The sequence below is a fragment of the Leuresthes tenuis genome, unplaced genomic scaffold (assembly GCF_036924035.1).
Source record: "Leuresthes tenuis unplaced genomic scaffold, fLeuTen1.0.hap1 SCAF_3, whole genome shotgun sequence".
Lineage (NCBI taxonomy): Eukaryota > Metazoa > Chordata > Actinopteri > Atheriniformes > Atherinopsidae > Leuresthes > Leuresthes tenuis.
The window spans coordinates 21,116,143-21,136,830 of record NW_027325357.1 but is presented as its reverse complement, the minus strand read 5'-3'; the positions used below and the strand labels follow the sequence as shown (position 1 = coordinate 21,136,830).

The 20,688-nt window shown below is 43.2% G+C and overlaps 1 protein-coding gene across 1 annotated transcript; it reads right to left on the bottom strand.

Annotated features, from left to right (window-relative positions):
- Positions 1–463: 463 nt before the first annotated feature.
- On the bottom strand, positions 464–20,527 carry LOC140304030 (uncharacterized). Its single transcript, XM_072383049.1, is given in 31 exon segments — positions 464–919; positions 922–1,126; positions 1,285–1,455; positions 2,463–2,558; positions 2,793–2,873; positions 3,133–3,209; positions 3,343–3,525; positions 3,677–3,930; positions 6,715–6,766; positions 6,902–7,334; positions 7,493–7,663; positions 9,001–9,081; positions 9,341–9,417; positions 9,551–9,733; positions 9,887–10,064; positions 10,377–10,438; positions 13,078–13,546; positions 13,704–13,874; positions 14,881–14,976; positions 15,211–15,291; positions 15,549–15,625; positions 15,759–15,941; positions 16,092–16,269; positions 16,548–16,678; positions 16,797–16,955; positions 17,618–17,722; positions 18,003–18,187; positions 18,931–19,106; positions 19,510–19,655; positions 19,830–19,896; positions 20,106–20,527. Coding segments are annotated over 31 exon segments (4,980 nt in total). The 5' UTR covers positions 20,294–20,527; the 3' UTR covers positions 464–655.
- Positions 20,528–20,688: the final 161 nt, after the last annotated feature.

Sequence of the window (20,688 nt, the reverse complement as noted above, 5' to 3'; positions counted from 1 at the left end):
GAAGAAAAGGCCATTTTCTGTTTCTCAGCAGTTGTCTGAAATTATATTTAATGTTTTAATTTCATGTTATCATTTCTTTTTAATTTTATCCCTAAAACAGTATTAAGACATTGCAACTTTAACTAAGCACAAAAAAAAACAAATGGAAACTCGTTACGACGCCAGTTGCAACGGGCTGGTTTGCAGGCCAACGTGAAGACCTGAGCACATGAAGCAGAATTCTCCATCAGAAGGGAACATACAAACTCAAACTCTAAAGATCTAAGCTGAAAATAGCTTTCCAGACTCGAAGTGCATTTTAGAGGCTCTGTGCGTTTTAAAGAAATTAAAACAGTGCAAAGAAAAAAAGAAGAAGCATGTTTTCCAGGCTGCATGACATCACCTAATGAGCGTGTTCATCCGATGGACGCACAGCGCTGGCTACGTTTAGCTCCTGTGCCATGATGCATGCCGACTCTATGTGGATGTGATTAAGCAATATGGGAATTTGCATTTTGCAATCCTAACACGCCTCTGCAACCTGCTGCTGCTCAAACGGTTCCAACAGCTCAGTGTCGATCTATATTTACAAAACAAACTTAAATATCAATTTGAAAAGCACAACATTGCTCTGCAGTTTGTTCTTGTTTTTTTGCTTTCGTCGCTCAGTTTCTGCTTAAGTGTTGGTGGTGTCGAGTGTCGGCCAAGCAGGGACCTGTAATCTGGGCAGGGTTCCCTCCATTAGCCTCTCCATCCAGAGTCCAAGCCTGTCCAGCTTGTGATGGACTTCTATGTTAGTGGCCCTGCTGGAGCCTCTTTTAGGTACGGCACCGTCCTCCCTGGAATGGGACCGAGATCGGGAGTGAGAGCTCGACCTGGACCTTGAGCGCGATTTTCTCTTGCTGTCAAAGGAAAACGAGGTCTCAGAGGAAGAGTCGTTGGATCGTCCCCTATGAAGACGGGTCTGAAGTGACAAAAATATTTCTTGTAGCCATTGAGGGCCAGGACGTGGCCGGAGTAGTCTGAAGATTCTTCGTCGTCTGAATGGCTCTCGCTCGGTCCAGCAGAACAGGCTGAGCGAAGGAGTGAGGTCATCCAGTGGCGGTGCTTATCAGCATTGAGGAAGGAGAAGTGAAGGGTCTGAGTCCTGCAGGTGGGCAGCCAAAGGGTTTAGCATCAGGAACGTGGAAATATGGTGAGCAGACAAATACTTGAAGGCACAATCATCATAACTGACCAACTCTCTGATGAGAAATAAACAGACGAAAATAAACCAGAACTTAAGGGATGAATGCTGCGACTTACCCGGAGAAAGAAAAAACCTCCTTGGCAAATTTCCTGAGCAAAGCGTTCTTGGAGGCATTGGTGAGCACCAGCACAACATTGATGTGACCAGGTCTCAGCTTGACAAGGTTACTGGTGTATGTAATGTCTGTCAGCTCCGTCACCTCCACAAAGTCCTTCTTTGGAGGACGGCTGGACAAACGAGAAAGACAAAGGAAGCCTATGACTCTGCAGCCCGTGTGATTCTAAACATCCGTTTTATCCCGTCAGGTGGTTTGAGACAGATTCTGTTTTACATCATGTGTAACGTCTAAGTTAATTTGGGAAGATCCACTCGTGATCAGGGCCGATCCTGATGGCAGTGCTATAGAACAAAAGCTACTGTGAGCACACTCCACAATACAGTGTCTACAAGGTGGTGCCAAATGACCTGTGCTTCCGCTCATGAGGTGATCGGTCAGGCCGATCCGTTTGTCAGATCGTATTTGACAGTAAAACTGCAGTGTTTAAAAAAGCAGCCATGGCAACAAGCAAATAATTGATGTTATAACTTTACAAATCAGCTGCAAAGTCCATGTCATTTAAGTTAGTGACTCCAGGGCAGGTCCTGGCCAGCATCTCTCAGTTTTATGGCCATATGTGTAGTTATTACAATGTTTACAAAGCTATGCTGCGACAGCATATGAAACAAATATGATGGAAAGTGTCTACAGTTGCATTCTTGCTGTGCGTCAGTAGGGGTGACTGACTTGTGGAAAACTACCAGCTGCAGGTCCATAAACCATCTTAAGTGTCAGCAATAATATCAGGTTGAGGATGATCGGACGAGGGCCGGACAACAGAGACTTTATCAATCTGAAGACATAATAAAGCTGATGGAGCAACTGTAAAGCAAAACTTAAACTCTAATCCCCGCAGGAAATTGCTATGGATAAGAAAACTATACATAAATGAGGTGAGCTGGATACATTCCTGTTTTCACTTAAATCACTTAGTACGGTGTAATCATTAACCAAATCCAACTAAAGAGGTCAGAACACTGTTTCCAGTTTCGCTATATTTATATAACCCTACAAGTGGCTCCTATGGTAAGTCATCAAACATGTCCACGTGACACCCGGTTTGGCAGCTGGCCTGTGAAAACATTTTGTCAGTGTATTTTGTGTCCATCTTGTGTTTGATTGATGTTACTACATCACCTTGATGTATTTGCTCTGCTCGATGCGTCTTCCTCAGTTTGTGTTGTGGGTTGCTCCTTTGGCTTTGGTTTTCGGGGTTTGTTCTCACCAGGCTCACTGAAATGATATTAAAAAAAAAATAATAAAATACATCCTCACTGCAGATACCAAAAGCTCTGACTCTCAATGGTGGCCTGAAATAATCGAATGGAACTGACAAAGACTGTAAGTTGATCCAGTTTCTAAATTACACTTTCAATTGTAGTATAAGAACTCTTATTTGAACCTATTCTAAGTAAGATATTTAGGCAACATGATTAAAATGCCTTGAGCAGTCATGCTTCTTTTTACCTGAAAGCCTGAATGATAACGGTGCCAAAAAGTATGAAAAGAGCTGAGAAGATCAAGGACAGAATGGGCATCATCTCTCGCCTAAAAGACAAAAAGCAGACTGTTACCAACACAAAATGTGGGGGGAAATTATGCAACACCGTGTGCATTCTCCGAGAAGGAAATCTGGCCTCTACATATCGTAGCATATACACAAGTACTTATGGAGCATTCACCAGGTAAACACCGGTCTTGGGGCAGAAGCATTACTCAGCTTCTGATCTGCTTTCAAAAGCCATCAACAACAACAACCATCTCTTGCACTGCATTCTGCTGACTGCCTTGGTGAGTAGTGTCTTACCAGTTTGAGTAGAGGAGGTCATCATATATTTGAATAATGTAGTCATAGGCTGCATTCATCCACTGAATGAAAAAAATCTGGAGAGCAGATGAAAAATGAAATAGAAACAGTGAGATTAATAAAGAAATAAATCAAACAGAATCAGGCGTATGCAGAACAGACCTGGTGGTCCTCACGCAGAGGTCAGAGTGTGTGCTTGCTGTGACTTACGGGGGCCATCTCGTTGTTGAGTTCTGGCAAGGTGGTGTCTGAGCTCAGGTAGGTGGGGTCTTTCTGAAGGAGCTCCAGCTGCTCGTGGAGACGGTACTTGTCTTCTTCACTGCCATTCCAGCCACCACTCACAGAGCGGTACAGGACCCTACCAGTCTGGCTCCGCCTCTCCAGAATCACCACCTGTCAGTGTGATTGCATTGAGGCATTGCAGAACACATCCAATTAAAACTGACACGTCCAGTGAAAAGCAAATACAAACGCCTTTGTTTATCGTGTTAAGAGACGAGAAAACTGTTGTGTAAAATGTGCTCTGTGTATGCAGACCCCTGACCTGAGGCGAGACCGCAGCCTGGTTGCGTAGAAGCGCCTGACAAAGAGGCTGCTGTTGACGCTGGTAAACGTATGCGAACCGCAGCACGTCTTTTCTGTTAGCGGTGGCAAAGTCCAGGAAGGCCTTGTTGCCTGGAAGAAAAGCTTCATCCTCCCCTGTGATTAGCAGCACGCAGTACCTGCAAATCACAGTAAATTCAGCTACAGCAACAACATTTTCAGCACTGCAGCTCCTCTCCGACTCCTCTGTTTGGACTTAAGCCTCTTACAGTTGTCCTACCACATGTCAAAGAAAATCTACTCCTGTTAGAATTTGGATTTGCATTTTCCTTCACTTTAGCAGAAGTGGTCGGGAAGATGGGAGAGGAAACGAGGACAGCCCATTATCAAATCCACTCCAGGACAAGCCTTCATCATTCCAAATGACTGAATCAAATCTTATTTCTTAAAATGGGTGAATTTGAACTTTCCCATGACCGGGCACGTTTTGCCTTTGCATCACTATGTCAACATCGCTGGATATATTGACAGGGATGTCAAAGACACAGCTGTCCTGTCAGTGTTGTTGGACGGTACAAAGCTTGACAAGTCACGTGTCCTTAAGCAGAAATTTCCTGAGTGGAGCAAACAACTAGCAAAGAGCTGTGGGTCCAAAGAGCCACTCGCTAACTATGTGGTTAGACCAGAATTGGTAAACAGACTGTTCCTTATATGGTGAAAAGAGCGTCCTTTCAAGGCACAGGCTTTAATTTATTCTGTGTGTGCTGTTGTCTCCGGCAGGTTGCAATGTGGAGAATGCATGTTACAATCTGGGAGTGTGTGCTGAAAGGAATGCTCTGTCAAAGGCAGTGTCAGAAGGCTACCGGAGTTTCAAGGCCATTGCAATTGCCAGGTAAGATGTACCTGCGGCTAACAAGGCTGTAAACTGGAAGGTTCTTTGTTTTCTAAAGTCATCGCTTCTGTCTTACCAAATCACATGACTCACTTTAGGTTGCATTACTTATTTCAAGCTTCCAAACCTAAAAAAAAAAAATTCCACATTCCTTCATACACGTAGGTCAGTTCATGTTGTTCGATCAGGAAGCTGAGATATGTCTAAGTATGAATTCCTCTGACACTGAAAACAGCTTGGTCAGAATTTGTGTATTTGTGTTTAGGTATTTGTATCTACATCATAAGCATGTGACTGCCTGCAAAAGATGCTTTATGTTTCCACTTCCATTCTTTGCAGTGATTTCTGTGACCAGTTCATCTCTCCATGTGGAGGCTGCAGACAGTTCATGAGAGAGGTATCATCTTTTCCTGTTTGGCTTGATGCTCCTTTTCTTTTTCTTTTTTTTTTTAAAGGAATCTTTAGTCTCCAGACAGTGATTGTTCCCAGTTAATGAATTTAGGGGGATGTAAATGTTTCAACTTACCAACATGTTGCTTCCTGCCCAACACTGTGCACTGCTATGAGTTATGATCATTTTCCCAACCTCCCCTTGTTCTATTTACAGTTTGGATCCAAGTGGGAAGTTTACCTGACAAAGACTGATGGCTCATACAAGAAGATGACTGTGGACGAGTTGCTACCCGACTCCTTTGGTCCTGAGGATCTGACCATGAAGAAAAGTGATCGATATTCCTAAAGAGTACTGAACCCGTTTTCTAACACACACACATCTCAATATCTTACTAGAAGCATTCCACTGACAATATATCCCCATCCCTCAAATCAAGCCTTAACCCTCAAATATCCCTTTGGACTCATGGAGAAAGCATTTATAGCAGGTTCCAGTAAACCGGTGTCGTATAAAGTTTGGTCCTCATAATCCAAACACACACACACACACACAGACAGGTGTTCCTGTCTTGAAACACCATGACATGCACTATGCTTGACCTGTACATTGAACATGTATAAATGTTAAGCTGTATGTATTTATGGTAAAGGTTTGCTCTTGTATTGTGTGCCACGTATAAATGCTATTTAAAGTCCTTATCTATACTAAAATATCAATAAAGGACAAAGTGTGGAAAAATTCATTCTACCTTGATTTATGGCCTAATTACCAACTTAAATACAGTGAATGCACCGTTATGGTAGATAAAAAATATTTATTAGTTTAAAGAAGCATGAAATAAAATTATGTGCACACATTCTAATAAACTAACAACGTTACCAAAGGAGTTTTTGAGGTACACTTCCTTTCTTACGGTTAGATTCGGGCACAGTTCAAGTTGAAAGGACAAACAAGGGAAAAATATACAATTTAGCTCATCAACGTACTGCAAATATTTTGTTGAGCAGCAGAATAATCAATAGTCGAGAAGGCAGACAAGAGAACGGGCAAAACATTTAAGCTGCCAGTAGAATTCGTTCCATCTGTGATTCGTAGGTCTGCTGACACCGTGCACTAGCATTTACTGAGGTTTAGGTTTAAAGTGAAGAAAGAGAGTATAATATGAAAGGATCTCTGGTTTCTTCCTGATTCAGACAATCAGAAATAACGCAGTTTAAATCAGTCCCATTTAAGAGGTTACCAGCAAGGAAGAAAAGGCCATTTTCTGTTTCTCAGCAGTTGTCTGAAATTATATTTAATGTTTTAATTTCATGTTATCATTTCTTTTTAATTTTATCCCTAAAACAGTATTAAGACATTGCAACTTTAACTAAGCACAAAAAAAAACAAATGGAAACTCGTTACGACGCCAGTGCAACGGGCTGGTTTGCAGGCCAACGTGAAGACCTGAGCACATGAAGCAGAATTCTCCATCAGAAGGGAACATACAAACTCAAACTCTAAAGATCTAAGCTGAAAATAGCTTTCCAGACTCGAAGTGCATTTTAGAGGCTCTGTGCGTTTTAAAGAAATTAAAACAGTGCAAAGAAAAAAAGAAGAAGCATGTTTTCCAGGCTGCATGACATCACCTAATGAGCGTGTTCATCCGATGGACGCACAGCGCTGGCTACGTTTAGCTCCTGTGCCATGATGCATGCCGACTCTATGTGGATGTGATTAAGCAATATGGGAATTTGCATTTTGCAATCCTAACACGCCTCTGCAACCTGCTGCTGCTCAAACGGTTCCAACAGCTCAGTGTCGATCTATATTTACAAAACAAACTTAAATATCAATTTGAAAAGCACAACATTGCTCTGCAGTTTGTTCTTGTTTTTTTGCTTTCGTCGCTCAGTTTCTGCTTAAGTGTTGGTGGTGTCGAGTGTCGGCCAAGCAGGGACCTGTAATCTGGGCAGGGTTCCCTCCATTAGCCTCTCCATCCAGAGTCCAAGCCTGTCCAGCTTGTGATGGACTTCTATGTTAGTGGCCCTGCTGGAGCCTCTTTTAGGTACGGCACCGTCCTCCCTGGAATGGGACCGAGATCGGGAGTGAGAGCTCGACCTGGACCTTGAGCGCGATTTTCTCTTGCTGTCAAAGGAAAACGAGGTCTCAGAGGAAGAGTCGTTGGGATCGTCCCCTATGAAGACGGGTCTGAAGTGACAAAAATATTTCTTGTAGCCATTGAGGGCCAGGACGTGGCCGGAGTAGTCTGAAGATTCTTCGTCGTCTGAATGGCTCTCGCTCGGTCCAGCAGAACAGGCTGAGCGAAGGAGTGAGGTCATCCAGTGGCGGTGCTTATCAGCATTGAGGAAGGAGAAGTGAAGGGTCTGAGTCCTGCAGGTGGGCAGCCAAAGGGTTTAGCATCAGGAACGTGGAAATATGGTGAGCAGACAAATACTTGAAGGCACAATCATCATAACTGACCAACTCTCTGATGAGAAATAAACAGACGAAAATAAACCAGAACTTAAGGGATGAATGCTGCGACTTACCCGGAGAAAGAAAAAACCTCCTTGGCAAATTTCCTGAGCAAAGCGTTCTTGGAGGCATTGGTGAGCACCAGCACAACATTGATGTGACCAGGTCTCAGCTTGACAAGGTTACTGGTGTATGTAATGTCTGTCAGCTCCGTCACCTCCACAAAGTCCTTCTTTGGAGGACGGCTGGACAAACGAGAAAGACAAAGGAAGCCTATGACTCTGCAGCCCGTGTGAATCTAAACATCCGTTTTATCCCGTCAGGTGGTTTGAGACAGATTCTGTTTTACATCATGTGTAACGTCTAAGTTAATTTGGGAAGATCCACTCGTGATCAGGGCCGATCCTGATGGCAGTGCTATAGAACAAAAGCTACTGTGAGCACACTCCACAATACAGTGTCTACAAGGTGGTGCCAAATGACCTGTGCTTCCGCTCATGAGGTGATCGGTCAGGCCGATCCGTTTGTCAGATCGTATTTGACAGTAAAACTGCAGTGTTTAAAAAAGCAGCCATGGCAACAAGCAAATAATTGATGTTATAACTTTACAAATCAGCTGCAAAGTCCATGTCATTTAAGTTAGTGACTCCAGGGCAGGTCCTGGCCAGCATCTCTCAGTTTTATGGCCATATGTGTAGTTATTACAATGTTTACAAAGCTATGCTGCGACAGCATATGAAACAAATATGATGGAAAGTGTCTACAGTTGCATTCTTGCTGTGCGTCAGTAGGGGTGACTGACTTGTGGAAAACTACCAGCTGCAGGTCCATAAACCATCTTAAGTGTCAGCAATAATATCAGGTTGAGGATGATCGGACGAGGGCCGGACAACAGAGACTTTATCAATCTGAAGACATAATAAAGCTGATGGAGCAACTGTAAAGCAAAACTTAAACTCTAATCCCCGCAGGAAATTGCTATGGATAAGAAAACTATACATAAATGAGGTGAGCTGGATACATTCCTGTTTTCACTTAAATCACTTAGTACGGTGTAATCATTAACCAAATCCAACTAAAGAGGTCAGAACACTGTTTCCAGTTTCGCTATATTTATATAACCCTACAAGTGGCTCCTATGGTAAGTCATCAAACATGTCCACGTGACACCCGGTTTGGCAGCTGGCCTGTGAAAACATTTTGTCAGTGTATTTTGTGTCCATCTTGTGTTTGATTGATGTTACTACATCACCTTGATGTATTTGCTCTGCTCGATGCGTCTTCCTCAGTTTGTGTTGTGGGTTGCTCCTTTGGCTTTGGTTTTCGGGGTTTGTTCTCACCAGGCTCACTGAAATGATATTAAAAAAAAAATAATAAAATACATCCTCACTGCAGATACCAAAAGCTCTGACTCTCAATGGTGGCCTGAAATAATCGAATGGAACTGACAAAGACTGTAAGTTGATCCAGTTTCTAAATTACACTTTCAATTGTAGTATAAGAACTCTTATTTGAACCTATTCTAAGTAAGATATTTAGGCAACATGATTAAAATGCCTTGAGCAGTCATGCTTCTTTTTACCTGAAAGCCTGAATGATAACGGTGCCAAAAAGTATGAAAAGAGCTGAGAAGATCAAGGACAGAATGGGCATCATCTCTCGCCTAAAAGACAAAAAGCAGACTGTTACCAACACAAAATGTGGGGGGAAATTATGCAACACCGTGTGCATTCTCCGAGAAGGAAATCTGGCCTCTACATATCGTAGCATATACACAAGTACTTATGGAGCATTCACCAGGTAAACACCGGTCTTGGGGCAGAAGCATTACTCAGCTTCTGATCTGCTTTCAAAAGCCATCAACAACAACAACCATCTCTTGCACTGCATTCTGCTGACTGCCTTGGTGAGTAGTGTCTTACCAGTTTGAGTAGAGGAGGTCATCATATATTTGAATAATGTAGTCATAGGCTGCATTCATCCACTGAATGAAAAAAATCTGGAGAGCAGATGAAAAATGAAATAGAAACAGTGAGATTAATAAAGAAATAAATCAAACAGAATCAGGCGTATGCAGAACAGACCTGGTGGTCCTCACGCAGAGGTCAGAGTGTGTGCTTGCTGTGACTTACGGGGGCCATCTCGTTGTTGAGTTCTGGCAAGGTGGTGTCTGAGCTCAGGTAGGTGGGGTCTTTCTGAAGGAGCTCCAGCTGCTCGTGGAGACGGTACTTGTCTTCTTCACTGCCATTCCAGCCACCACTCACAGAGCGGTACAGGACCCTACCAGTCTGGCTCCGCCTCTCCAGAATCACCACCTGTCACAGTGTGATTGCATTGAGGCATTGCAGAACACATCCAATTAAAACTGACACGTCCAGTGAAAAGCAAATACAAACGCCTTTGTTTATCGTGTTAAGAGACGAGAAAACTGTTGTGTAAAATGTGCTCTGTGTATGCAGACCCCTGACCTGAGGCGAGACCGCAGCCTGGTTGCGTAGAAGCGCCTGACAAAGAGGCTGCTGTTGACGCTGGTAAACGTATGCGAACCGCAGCACGTCTTTTCTGTTAGCGGTGGCAAAGTCCAGGAAGGCCTTGTTGCCTGGAAGAAAAGCTTCATCCTCCCCTGTGATTAGCAGCACGCAGTACCTGCAAATCACAGCAAATTCAGCTACAGCAACAACATTTTCAGCACTGCAGCTCCTCTCCGACTCCTCTGTTTGGACTTAAGCCTCTTACAGTTGTCCTACCACATGTCAAAGAAAATCTACTCCTGTTAGAATTTGGATTTGCATTTTCCTTCACTTTAGCAGAAGTGGTCGGGAAGATGGGAGAGGAAACGAGGACAGCCCATTATCAAATCCACTCCAGGACAAGCCTTCATCATTCCAAATGACTGAATCAAATCTTATTTCTTAAAATGGGTGAATTTGAACTTTCCCATGACCGGGCACGTTTTGCCTTTGCATCACTATGTCAACATCGCTGGATATATTGACAGGGATGTCAAAGACACAGCTGTCCTGTCAGTGTTGTTGGACGGTACAAAGCTTGACAAGTCACGTGTCCTTAAGCAGAAATTTCCTGAGTGGAGCAAACAACTAGCAAAGAGCTGTGGGTCCAAAGAGCCACTCGCTAACTATGTGGTTAGACCAGAATTGGTAAACAGACTGTTCCTTATATGGTGAAAAGAGCGTCCTTTCAAGGCACAGGCTTTAATTTATTCTGTGTGTGCTGTTGTCTCCGGCAGGTTGCAATGTGGAGAATGCATGTTACAATCTGGGAGTGTGTGCTGAAAGGAATGCTCTGTCAAAGGCAGTGTCAGAAGGCTACCGGAGTTTCAAGGCCATTGCAATTGCCAGGTAAGATGTACCTGCGGCTAACAAGGCTGTAAACTGGAAGGTTCTTTGTTTTCTAAAGTCATCGCTTCTGTCTTACCAAATCACATGACTCACTTTAGGTTGCATTACTTATTTCAAGCTTCCAAACCTAAAAAAAAAAAATTCCACATTCCTTCATACACGTAGGTCAGTTCATGTTGTTCGATCAGGAAGCTGAGATATGTCTAAGTATGAATTCCTCTGACACTGAAAACAGCTTGGTCAGAATTTGTGTATTTGTGTTTAGGTATTTGTATCTACATCATAAGCATGTGACTGCCTGCAAAAGATGCTTTATGTTTCCACTTCCATTCTTTGCAGTGATTTCTGTGACCAGTTCATCTCTCCATGTGGAGGCTGCAGACAGTTCATGAGAGAGGTATCATCTTTTCCTGTTTGGCTTGATGCTCCTTTTCTTTTTCTTTTTTTTTTTAAAGGAATCTTTAGTCTCCAGACAGTGATTGTTCCCAGTTAATGAATTTAGGGGGATGTAAATGTTTCAACTTACCAACATGTTGCTTCCTGCCCAACACTGTGCACTGCTATGAGTTATGATCATTTTCCCAACCTCCCCTTGTTCTATTTACAGTTTGGATCCAAGTGGGAAGTTTACCTGACAAAGACTGATGGCTCATACAAGAAGATGACTGTGGACGAGTTGCTACCCGACTCCTTTGGTCCTGAGGATCTGACCATGAAGAAAAGTGATCGATATTCCTAAAGAGTACTGAACCCGTTTTCTAACACACACACATCTCAATATCTTACTAGAAGCATTCCACTGACAATATATCCCCATCCCTCAAATCAAGCCTTAACCCTCAAATATCCCTTTGGACTCATGGAGAAAGCATTTATAGCAGGTTCCAGTAAACCGGTGTCGTATAAAGTTTGGTCCTCATAATCCAAACACACACACACACACACAGACAGGTGTTCCTGTCTTGAAACACCATGACATGCACTATGCTTGACCTGTACATTGAACATGTATAAATGTTAAGCTGTATGTATTTATGGTAAAGGTTTGCTCTTGTATTGTGTGCCACGTATAAATGCTATTTAAAGTCCTTATCTATACTAAAATATCAATAAAGGACAAAGTGTGGAAAAATTCATTCTACCTTGATTTATGGCCTAATTACCAACTTAAATACAGTGAATGCACCGTTATGGTAGATAAAAAATATTTATTAGTTTAAAGAAGCATGAAATAAAATTATGTGCACACATTCTAATAAACTAACAACGTTACCAAAGGAGTTTTTGAGGTACACTTCCTTTCTTACGGTTAGATTCGGGCACAGTTCAAGTTGAAAGGACAAACAAGGGAAAAATATACAATTTAGCTCATCAACGTACTGCAAATATTTTGTTGAGCAGCAGAATAATCAATAGTCGAGAAGGCAGACAAGAGAACGGGCAAAACATTTAAGCTGCCAGTAGAATTCGTTCCATCTGTGATTCGTAGGTCTGCTGACACCGTGCACTAGCATTTACTGAGGTTTAGGTTTAAAGTGAAGAAAGAGAGTATAATATGAAAGGATCTCTGGTTTCTTCCTGATTCAGACAATCAGAAATAACGCAGTTTAAATCAGTCCCATTTAAGAGGTTACAAGCAAGGAAGAAAAGGCCATTTTCTGTTTCTCAGCAGTTGTCTGAAATTATATTTAATGTTTTAATTTCATGTTATCATTTCTTTTTAATTTTATCCCTAAAACAGTATTAAGACATTGCAACTTTAACTAAGCACAAAAAAACAAACAAATGGAAACTCGTTACGACGCCAGTGCAACGGGCTGGTTTGCAGGCCAACGTGAAGACCTGAGCACATGAAGCAGAATTCTCCATCAGAAGGGAACATACAAACTCAAACTCTAAAGATCTAAGCTGAAAATAGCTTTCCAGACTCGAAGTGCATTTTAGAGGCTCTGTGCGTTTTAAAGAAATTAAAACAGTGCAAAGAAAAAAAGAAGAAGCATGTTTTCCAGGCTGCATGACATCACCTAATGAGCGTGTTCATCCGATGGACGCACAGCGCTGGCTACGTTTAGCTCCTGTGCCATGATGCATGCCGACTCTATGTGGATGTGATTAAGCAATATGGGAATTTGCATTTTGCAATCCTAACACGCCTCTGCAACCTGCTGCTGCTCAAACGGTTCCAACAGCTCAGTGTCGATCTATATTTACAAAACAAACTTAAATATCAATTTGAAAAGCACAACATTGCTCTGCAGTTTGTTCTTGTTTTTTTGCTTTCGTCGCTCAGTTTCTGCTTAAGTGTTGGTGGTGTCGAGTGTCGGCCAAGCAGGGACCTGTAATCTGGGCAGGGTTCCCTCCATTAGCCTCTCCATCCAGAGTCCAAGCCTGTCCAGCTTGTGATGGACTTCTATGTTAGTGGCCCTGCTGGAGCCTCTTTTAGGTACGGCACCGTCCTCCCTGGAATGGGACCGAGATCGGGAGTGAGAGCTCGACCTGGACCTTGAGCGGGATTTTCTCTTGCTGTCAAAGGAAAACGAGGTCTCAGAGGAAGAGTCGTTGGGATCGTCCCCTGTGAAGACGGGTCTGAAGTGACAAAAATATTTCTTGTAGCCATTGAGGGCCAGGACGTGGCCGGAGTAGTCTGAAGATTCTTCGTCGTCTGAATGGCTCTCGCTCGGTCCAGCAGAACAGGCTGAGCGAAGGAGTGAGGTCATCCAGTGGCGGTGCTTATCAGCATTGAGGAAGGAGAAGTGAAGGGTCTGAGTCCTGCAGGTGGGCAGCCAAAGGGTTTAGCATCAGGACGTGGAAATATGGTGAGCAGACAAATACTTGACGGCACAATCATCATAACTGACCAACTCTCTGATGAGAAATAAACAGACGAAAATAAACCAGAACTTAAGGGATGAATGCTGCGACTTACCCGGAGAAAGAAAAAACCTCCTTGGCAAATTTCCTGAGCAAAGCGTTCTTGGAGGCATTGGTGAGCACCAGCACAACATTGATGTGACCAGGTCTCAGCTTGACAAGGTTACTGGTGTATGTAATGTCTGTCAGCTCCGTCACCTCCACAAAGTCCTTCTTTGGAGGACGGCTGGACAAACGAGAAAGACAAAGGAAGCCTATGACTCTGCAGCCCGTGTGAATCTAAACATCCGTTTTATCCCGTCAGGTGGTTTGAGACAGATTCTGTTTTACATCATGTGTAACGTCTAAGTTAATTTGGGAAGATCCACTCGTGATCAGGGCCGATCCTGATGGCAGTGCTATAGAACAAAAGCTACTGTGAGCACACTCCACAATACAGTGTCTACAAGGTGGTGCCAAATGACCTGTGCTTCCGCTCGTGAGGTGATCGGTCAGGCCGATCCGTTTGTCAGATCGTATTTGACAGTAAAACTGCAGTGTTTAAAAAAGCAGCCATGGCAACAAGCAAATAATTGATGTTATAACTTTACAAATCAGCTGCAAAGTCCATGTCATTTAAGTTAGTGACTCCAGGGCAGGTCCTGGCCAGCATCTCTCAGTTTTATGGCCATATGTGTAGTTATTACAATGTTTACAAAGCTATGCTGCGACAGCATATGAAACAAATATGATGGAAAGTGTCTACAGTTGCATTCTTGCTGTGCGTCAGTAGGGGTGACTGACTTGTGGAAAACTACCAGCTGCAGGTCCATAAACCATCTTAAGTGTCAGCAATAATATCAGGTTGAGGATGATCGGACGAGGGCCGGACAACAGAGACTTTATCAATCTGAAGACATAATAAAGCTGATGGAGCAACTGTAAAGCAAAACTTAAACTCTAATCCCCGCAGGAAATTGCTATGGATAAGAAAGCTATGCATAAATGAGGTGAGCTGGATACATTCCTGTTTTCACTTAAATCACTTAGTACGGTGTAATCATTAACCAAATCCAACTAAAGAGGTCAGAACACTGTTTCAGTTTCTCTATATTTATATAACCCTACAAGTGGCTCCTATGGTAAGTCATCAAACATGTCCACGTGACACTCGGTTTGGCAGCTGGCCTGTGAAAACATTTTGTCAGTGTATTTTGTGTCCATCTTGTGTTTGATTGATGTTACTACATCACCTTGATGTATTTGCTCTGCTCGATGCGTCTTCCTCAGTTTGTGTTGTGGGTTGCTCCTTTGGCTTTGGTTTTCGGGGTTTGTTCTCACCAGGCTCACTGAAATTATATATTAAAAAAAAACAAAAAAAACATCCTCACTGCAGATACCAAAAGCTCTGACTCTCAATGGTGGCCTGAAATAATCGAATGGAACTGACAAAGACTGTAAGTTGATCCAGTTTCTAAATTACACTTTCAATTGTAGTATAAGAACTCTTATTTGAACCTATTCTAAGTAAGATATTTAGGCAACATGATTAAAATGCCTTGAGCAGTCATGCTTCTTTTTACCTGAAAGCCTGAATGATAACGGTGCCAAAAAGTATGAAAAGAGCTGAGAAGATCAAGGACAGAATGGGCATCATCTCTCGCCTAAAAGACAAAAAGCAGACTGTTACCAACACAAAATGTGGGGGGAAATTATGCAACACCGTGTGCATTCTCCAAGTAGGAAATCTGGCCTCTACATATCGTAGTATGTACAAGTACTTATGGAGCATTCACCAGGTAAACACCGGTCTTGAGGCAGAAGCATTACTCAGCTTCTGATCTGCTTTCAAAAGCCATCAACAACAACAACCATCTCTTGCACTGCATTCTGCTGACTGCCTTGGTGAGTAGTGTCTTACCAGTTTGAGTAGAGGAGGTCATCATATATTTGAATAATGTAGTCATAGGCTGCATTCATCCACTGAATGAAAAAAATCTGGAGAGCAGATCAAAAATGAAATAGAAACAGTGAGATTAATAAAGAAATAAATCAAACAGAATCAGGCGTATGCAGAACAGACCTGGTGGTCCTCACGCAGAGGTCAGAGTGTGTGCTTGCTGTGACTTACGGGGGCCATCTCGTTGTTGAGTTCTGGCAAGGTGGTGTCTGAGCTCAGGTAGGTGGGGTCTTTCTGAAGGAGCTCCAGCTGCTCGTGGAGACGGTACTTGTCTTCTTCACTGCCATTCCAGCCACCACTCACAGAGCGGTACAGGACCCTACCAGTCTGGCTCCGCCTCTCCAGAATCACCACCTGTCACAGTGTGATTGCATTGAGGCATTGCAGAACACATCCAATTAAAACTGACACGTCCAGTGAAAAGGAAATACAAACGCCTTTGTTTATCGTGTTAAGAGACGAGAAAACTGTGTAAAATGTGCGCTGTGTATGCAGACCCCTGACCTGAGGCGAGACCGCAGCCTGGTTGCGTAGAAGCGCCTGACAAAGAGGCTGCTGTTGACGCTGGTAAACGTATGCGAACCGCAGCACGTCTTTTCTGTTAGCGGTGGCAAAGTCCAGGAAGGCCTTGTTGCCTGGAAGAAAAGCTTCATCCTCCCCTGTGATTAGCAGCACGCAGTACCTGCAAATCACAGTAAATTCAGCTACAGCAACAACATTTTCAGCACTGCAGCTCCTCTCCGACTCCTCTGTTTGGACTTAAGCCTCTTACAGTTGTCCTACCACATGTCAAAGAAAATCTACTCCTGTTAGAATTTGGATTTGCATTTTCCTTCACTTTAGCAGAAGTGGTCGGGAAGATGGGAGAGGAAACGAGGACACCTTCTGTGATCAACCTATTAAGACCCGATTTTCAGTACAACACTATAAGCTACGTCTTTGCTTGCAAACGTGTCTTACTTCCTCCGTCGGTGGAACTGCTTGACAGGACACAGCTCGTCGAAAAGCTGCTGGCTGACCAGCCGGGGCACCTGCAGGAACTTGTTATTGGAGACAAACTCGTCCATGATCTGTTTCTTCATTCCTCTGGCCTGAGTGCAAGAAAGTTCAAAGGGTGTGAAAGGCTTAAATTAGCCTCCATCATTAATGTTGTATTCCTGCGGCATTACAATACGGAAGACTCGAGCTGCAGGTAATGCAGGGGTTTACCTGGATAACGTCAACAGGCTTCTCTGTGTCTTCCTTAAACAGGAGCATGGTGGGAGCGTAGGTGTTAATGTTGAACTGCCGCAGGAGCTTGATGTTGTGCGTTTCACCCTGATCCACATAGCCAAAGCGCACAAAGTCTCTGTAGGCGAATGCGGTTAACTGGAAGATGGTAGGTTCAAGAAAAATTAGAAAAATTACCATTACATATCAAAATGAAGAAGAGGTCATGGCAAAGTGACAGCAGAAAAAACATCTAAAGTATAAAAAGCTTTTCAACAGTAGCTGATGCTCCTGTAATGTTATTGTTTTGATGGAAGAGCTCATTGTGTGAGCCATGAATACTATCCAGCTTAAAGAAGCCAGACAGAGCAAATCTCTCCATTTCCAACATTAATATTTCGTTTAATCTGTGCAATCGTTGCTTGTGTGCATATTTTACAAAACACTAGGATTTTTGGTCCCGTTCTAGATAAAAGATGACAAATGACATCCCCACGCGACAGAATAATAGTAACATGGCCTGTTTTTGCGAGGTCATGACCAAAAGGTCATAGCTCAAAAACAGGCCACGTTGCAATGAGAGAGGAGTTCAAAAAAGGTCATGGAAACAATCAAAGATAACGTGGAACAAAATTCTGACAGATGTTCATCTTGTACCGCGACTGCTTCTGTGAAGTACTTCTGCAAAGTGGTGCAGAATTTAGTCTCCATACTTCAAACCTATTTTTATACCGAGGTTCTTTTAGACCTACGATGCACTCTGTAGTTTGAGATAGACTCAATTAAGATGGCTGAATTCTCCGGCTCTCTGCGTCTTTTACCTTGTAGAGTAGTGGCACAACTGGGACTTGATCAAACAGGAGAAGACTGGGTTTATTTTCCGCATGCCAGCTATTAAGAAAAGCCAGGTAGTTGTTATCGTTGATCTGTGAAAACAACAGAGGTTAGTTAATTTTTTTATTTTTTTTTTTTTTTTTTAAAAAAGGCTTCGACTGAGGGAAAGATTCTGTTTACAATTGATCATCGTAAATGTTTCCCTTTTTTTTTTTTTTGACCTCCTAATTTGTAATTTCACCAATGTTTACATCAGCTAAGAAGTGAGAGGCTCAACTATCCTGGTAAGAAAAGAATCCATTAAAAAACAGCTGCTCTGTAAAGTATTTGTCACACATCTGTTTGTAGAGTGCATTTGGGAGTTGTAGTTACCCTTTCCACCAGTTTCTGAGGCAGCAAATCTTCCACAAACTGCCTGAGATGCTCTCGTACCACAGCCTGGTGGTAGAAGGTCACCCTACCATTCACCAGCCCAATGATAGAGGGAGCACGGTGAGCTCCCAGCTGGTTGGCAAGGCGACGCTCATAGGTCAGATCCACAATCCCAATGCCCACACCTGGTGTAACAACAACAACAGACAGTTACTGGACCTGACACTTGTAAAACACGACCTTTCCTACAATAAGTTTAAAAAAATACGGAAAAACAGATGGTGCCTGGAATTTTAGCAGTTTGTCCAAACGCTGACAGTCGTCTTCCTGAGTTGGAAACCAGAACATCAAAGCGAGAGCAAAGATCTTTCACAATTTTTATGCACAACCAACAGCGTGTCGGTGGCACAGCTCTGTGGCCTCGAGCAGATTTAACATTCAAATGAGTGTCCTATGAATCCGATGGAAAAGGTGGCAGTTTCTCAGTGCTCACCATTTATTTTAACAAGCAAATGTTGGTCACTACATGTCAAATGATTTTTGTCCACATCAATTTACACCTGAAAAGTCCTGGAATTTCCCTGCCAGTCAAGAGGCCGGACGCACTCTTAAAACTGAATACTGATGTCTACGGTGCGTTTTACTGGCTATTTACTGGCTCATTTGAAAACATATTAGCCATAACAACTTCACAGGGCTGTAGGACGTTAAGTGTGTTGCTGCTTTAAAGCAAAAACAATACATTTGACATCCAATTCAATTTCCTCACTTGGAATTTGATGAAATTGCGAGCCTCTTAAGTAACTCAACATTTCTAGTTCCGTTTGTCCTTATCATCGTTGTGTTATTAAGCTTTGCAGGTAAACCAGGCGCCCTCCTGACAGCGTGTTGGGCACACTGATGAGAGCTCCATGGAAAACAATCTCACCAAGAGGTTCTAGCTCCTGCACCGTCTCCTTCCACACAGGTTCGATATGGACGCATGCAAAGCACCACTCGGACGTCACTTTGATGAGGTACGGTTTCTTGTAGCTGTCTGGGAGGACATCGCTGTTAAACTGAGCGTGGCGAAGCATGTACTTGCTGTCTGCGAAGTCCCTGGACCTGGAACAGAGAAAAGAGGGTGTGCTTTTTAGAGTAATCCAAAAAGACGTTCAAAAACAACAACAACAAAAAAAGGCCTTAGAGAAGAAAGTCCCGTAACGATGAGAGAAAGCGATCCCTCTCTGATACAACATAGTTAAAAGGTTTATAAGGAAAACAAGGAGTAGTAGTGTTAGCTTGAGTAAATGCGTTTAAATAGTCAGGAAGTTGCACTGGACGCAGTCTTTCCCAAGGCCGCATGAGTCACGTTGTGTACATCATTGCTCCTATGCTTTTAATTTGAATTCAATTAAGTTGTGAATGTCAGGCTGGGCTCAGTTTGAGGGGAGAAATGTCTTCAACGTGACCAAAATCATTCTGCGGGACGAACCGGAAGAAGAAAACCAGCTCAAACACGCGTTACCTGGGAAAATGGAAGAAAGACTCGTCAAAGTAGAAACTGTTGTGGAAGTTGCGGAAACTGTGATGCTGCGGCTGGCCAAAAGGCTGGTTTTCATCCATCTGCCCATAGCGGTCGAAGTTGGACCTTCGCTCCTCGTTGGACAGAATCTGTGTGCAAAAGAGAGAGAAGCAGAAGTGAAACGATTTCTTTTTTTCCCCCTTTTCTCTCTGTTGAGAGACCTTAATCAAAGAGACAATGATAATGAAAGTGAAATAGACTGCAAAAGAAATGAGCAAACTATCAGGTGTGTGCATGACACACTGTGGTGTCTTTTCTCCCACCTCATATGACTTAGAAACCTTGATGAACATGTCTTCAGCTTTAGGGTCCTTGTTCTTATCTGGGTGCCTGGAAAAGCCCACACATGACATCATAAATCACTACAACATTCACGGATGGTTAGACAAAATGTCCTCTAGTCTACATTTTGAATTAGACCACGCTGTAAGAGGTTAAGTGGTCACTAGCACTGCTGCAGTTGTTAACTGAACGGGGCTGATACTCCGCTGCCGAGATGTGATGGCCTCCGTGGTGTCGGGGGGACTTCTGTCACTCACCATTCCCTGGCGAGGTTCTTGTAAGCCCGTTTGATTTCTGCCTGACTGGCACTCCTGCTGACACCCAGGATTCTGTAGGGGTCATAATCAGAAGTCGGTTCCACCACATGCACAGTCAATATGAGCAGAAAGATGGCGAGCCAAACTGGACATGTCCGAGGATCCCGGCCGGTGCTCCAACCGCTCATCGTTTGCTAACGTTCCAGTCCCACGTTAAGTCAATTAGCTATCCTGTAACGGACAAACCTACCGAGCAAACGCGCTTACATGGTCGGGTCTGCTAACTTTATAAGTGCCATGCTAAAGAAACAACATAGGCGTACTTTCTTATGACGAGGCCATCATTTTCTTAACAGATGATGGACATTAGCAAACCGTCGGCGTCACGCCAGCCGGGAAAGGTCTCGCTTCCGGCTCGACATTTCAAAATATAGTCTTCCCGAAGAGCAAAATAATGTAATGTGAGATGTGTGAAAACAAAAAGGAAACAATCCGCGGTGTCTGGAGTTGATTCAACACTGTCATCACTTCTTAAATGTTTGCTTTAACGTAGGCGTTACATATCTAAGAAATAGACAGTGCT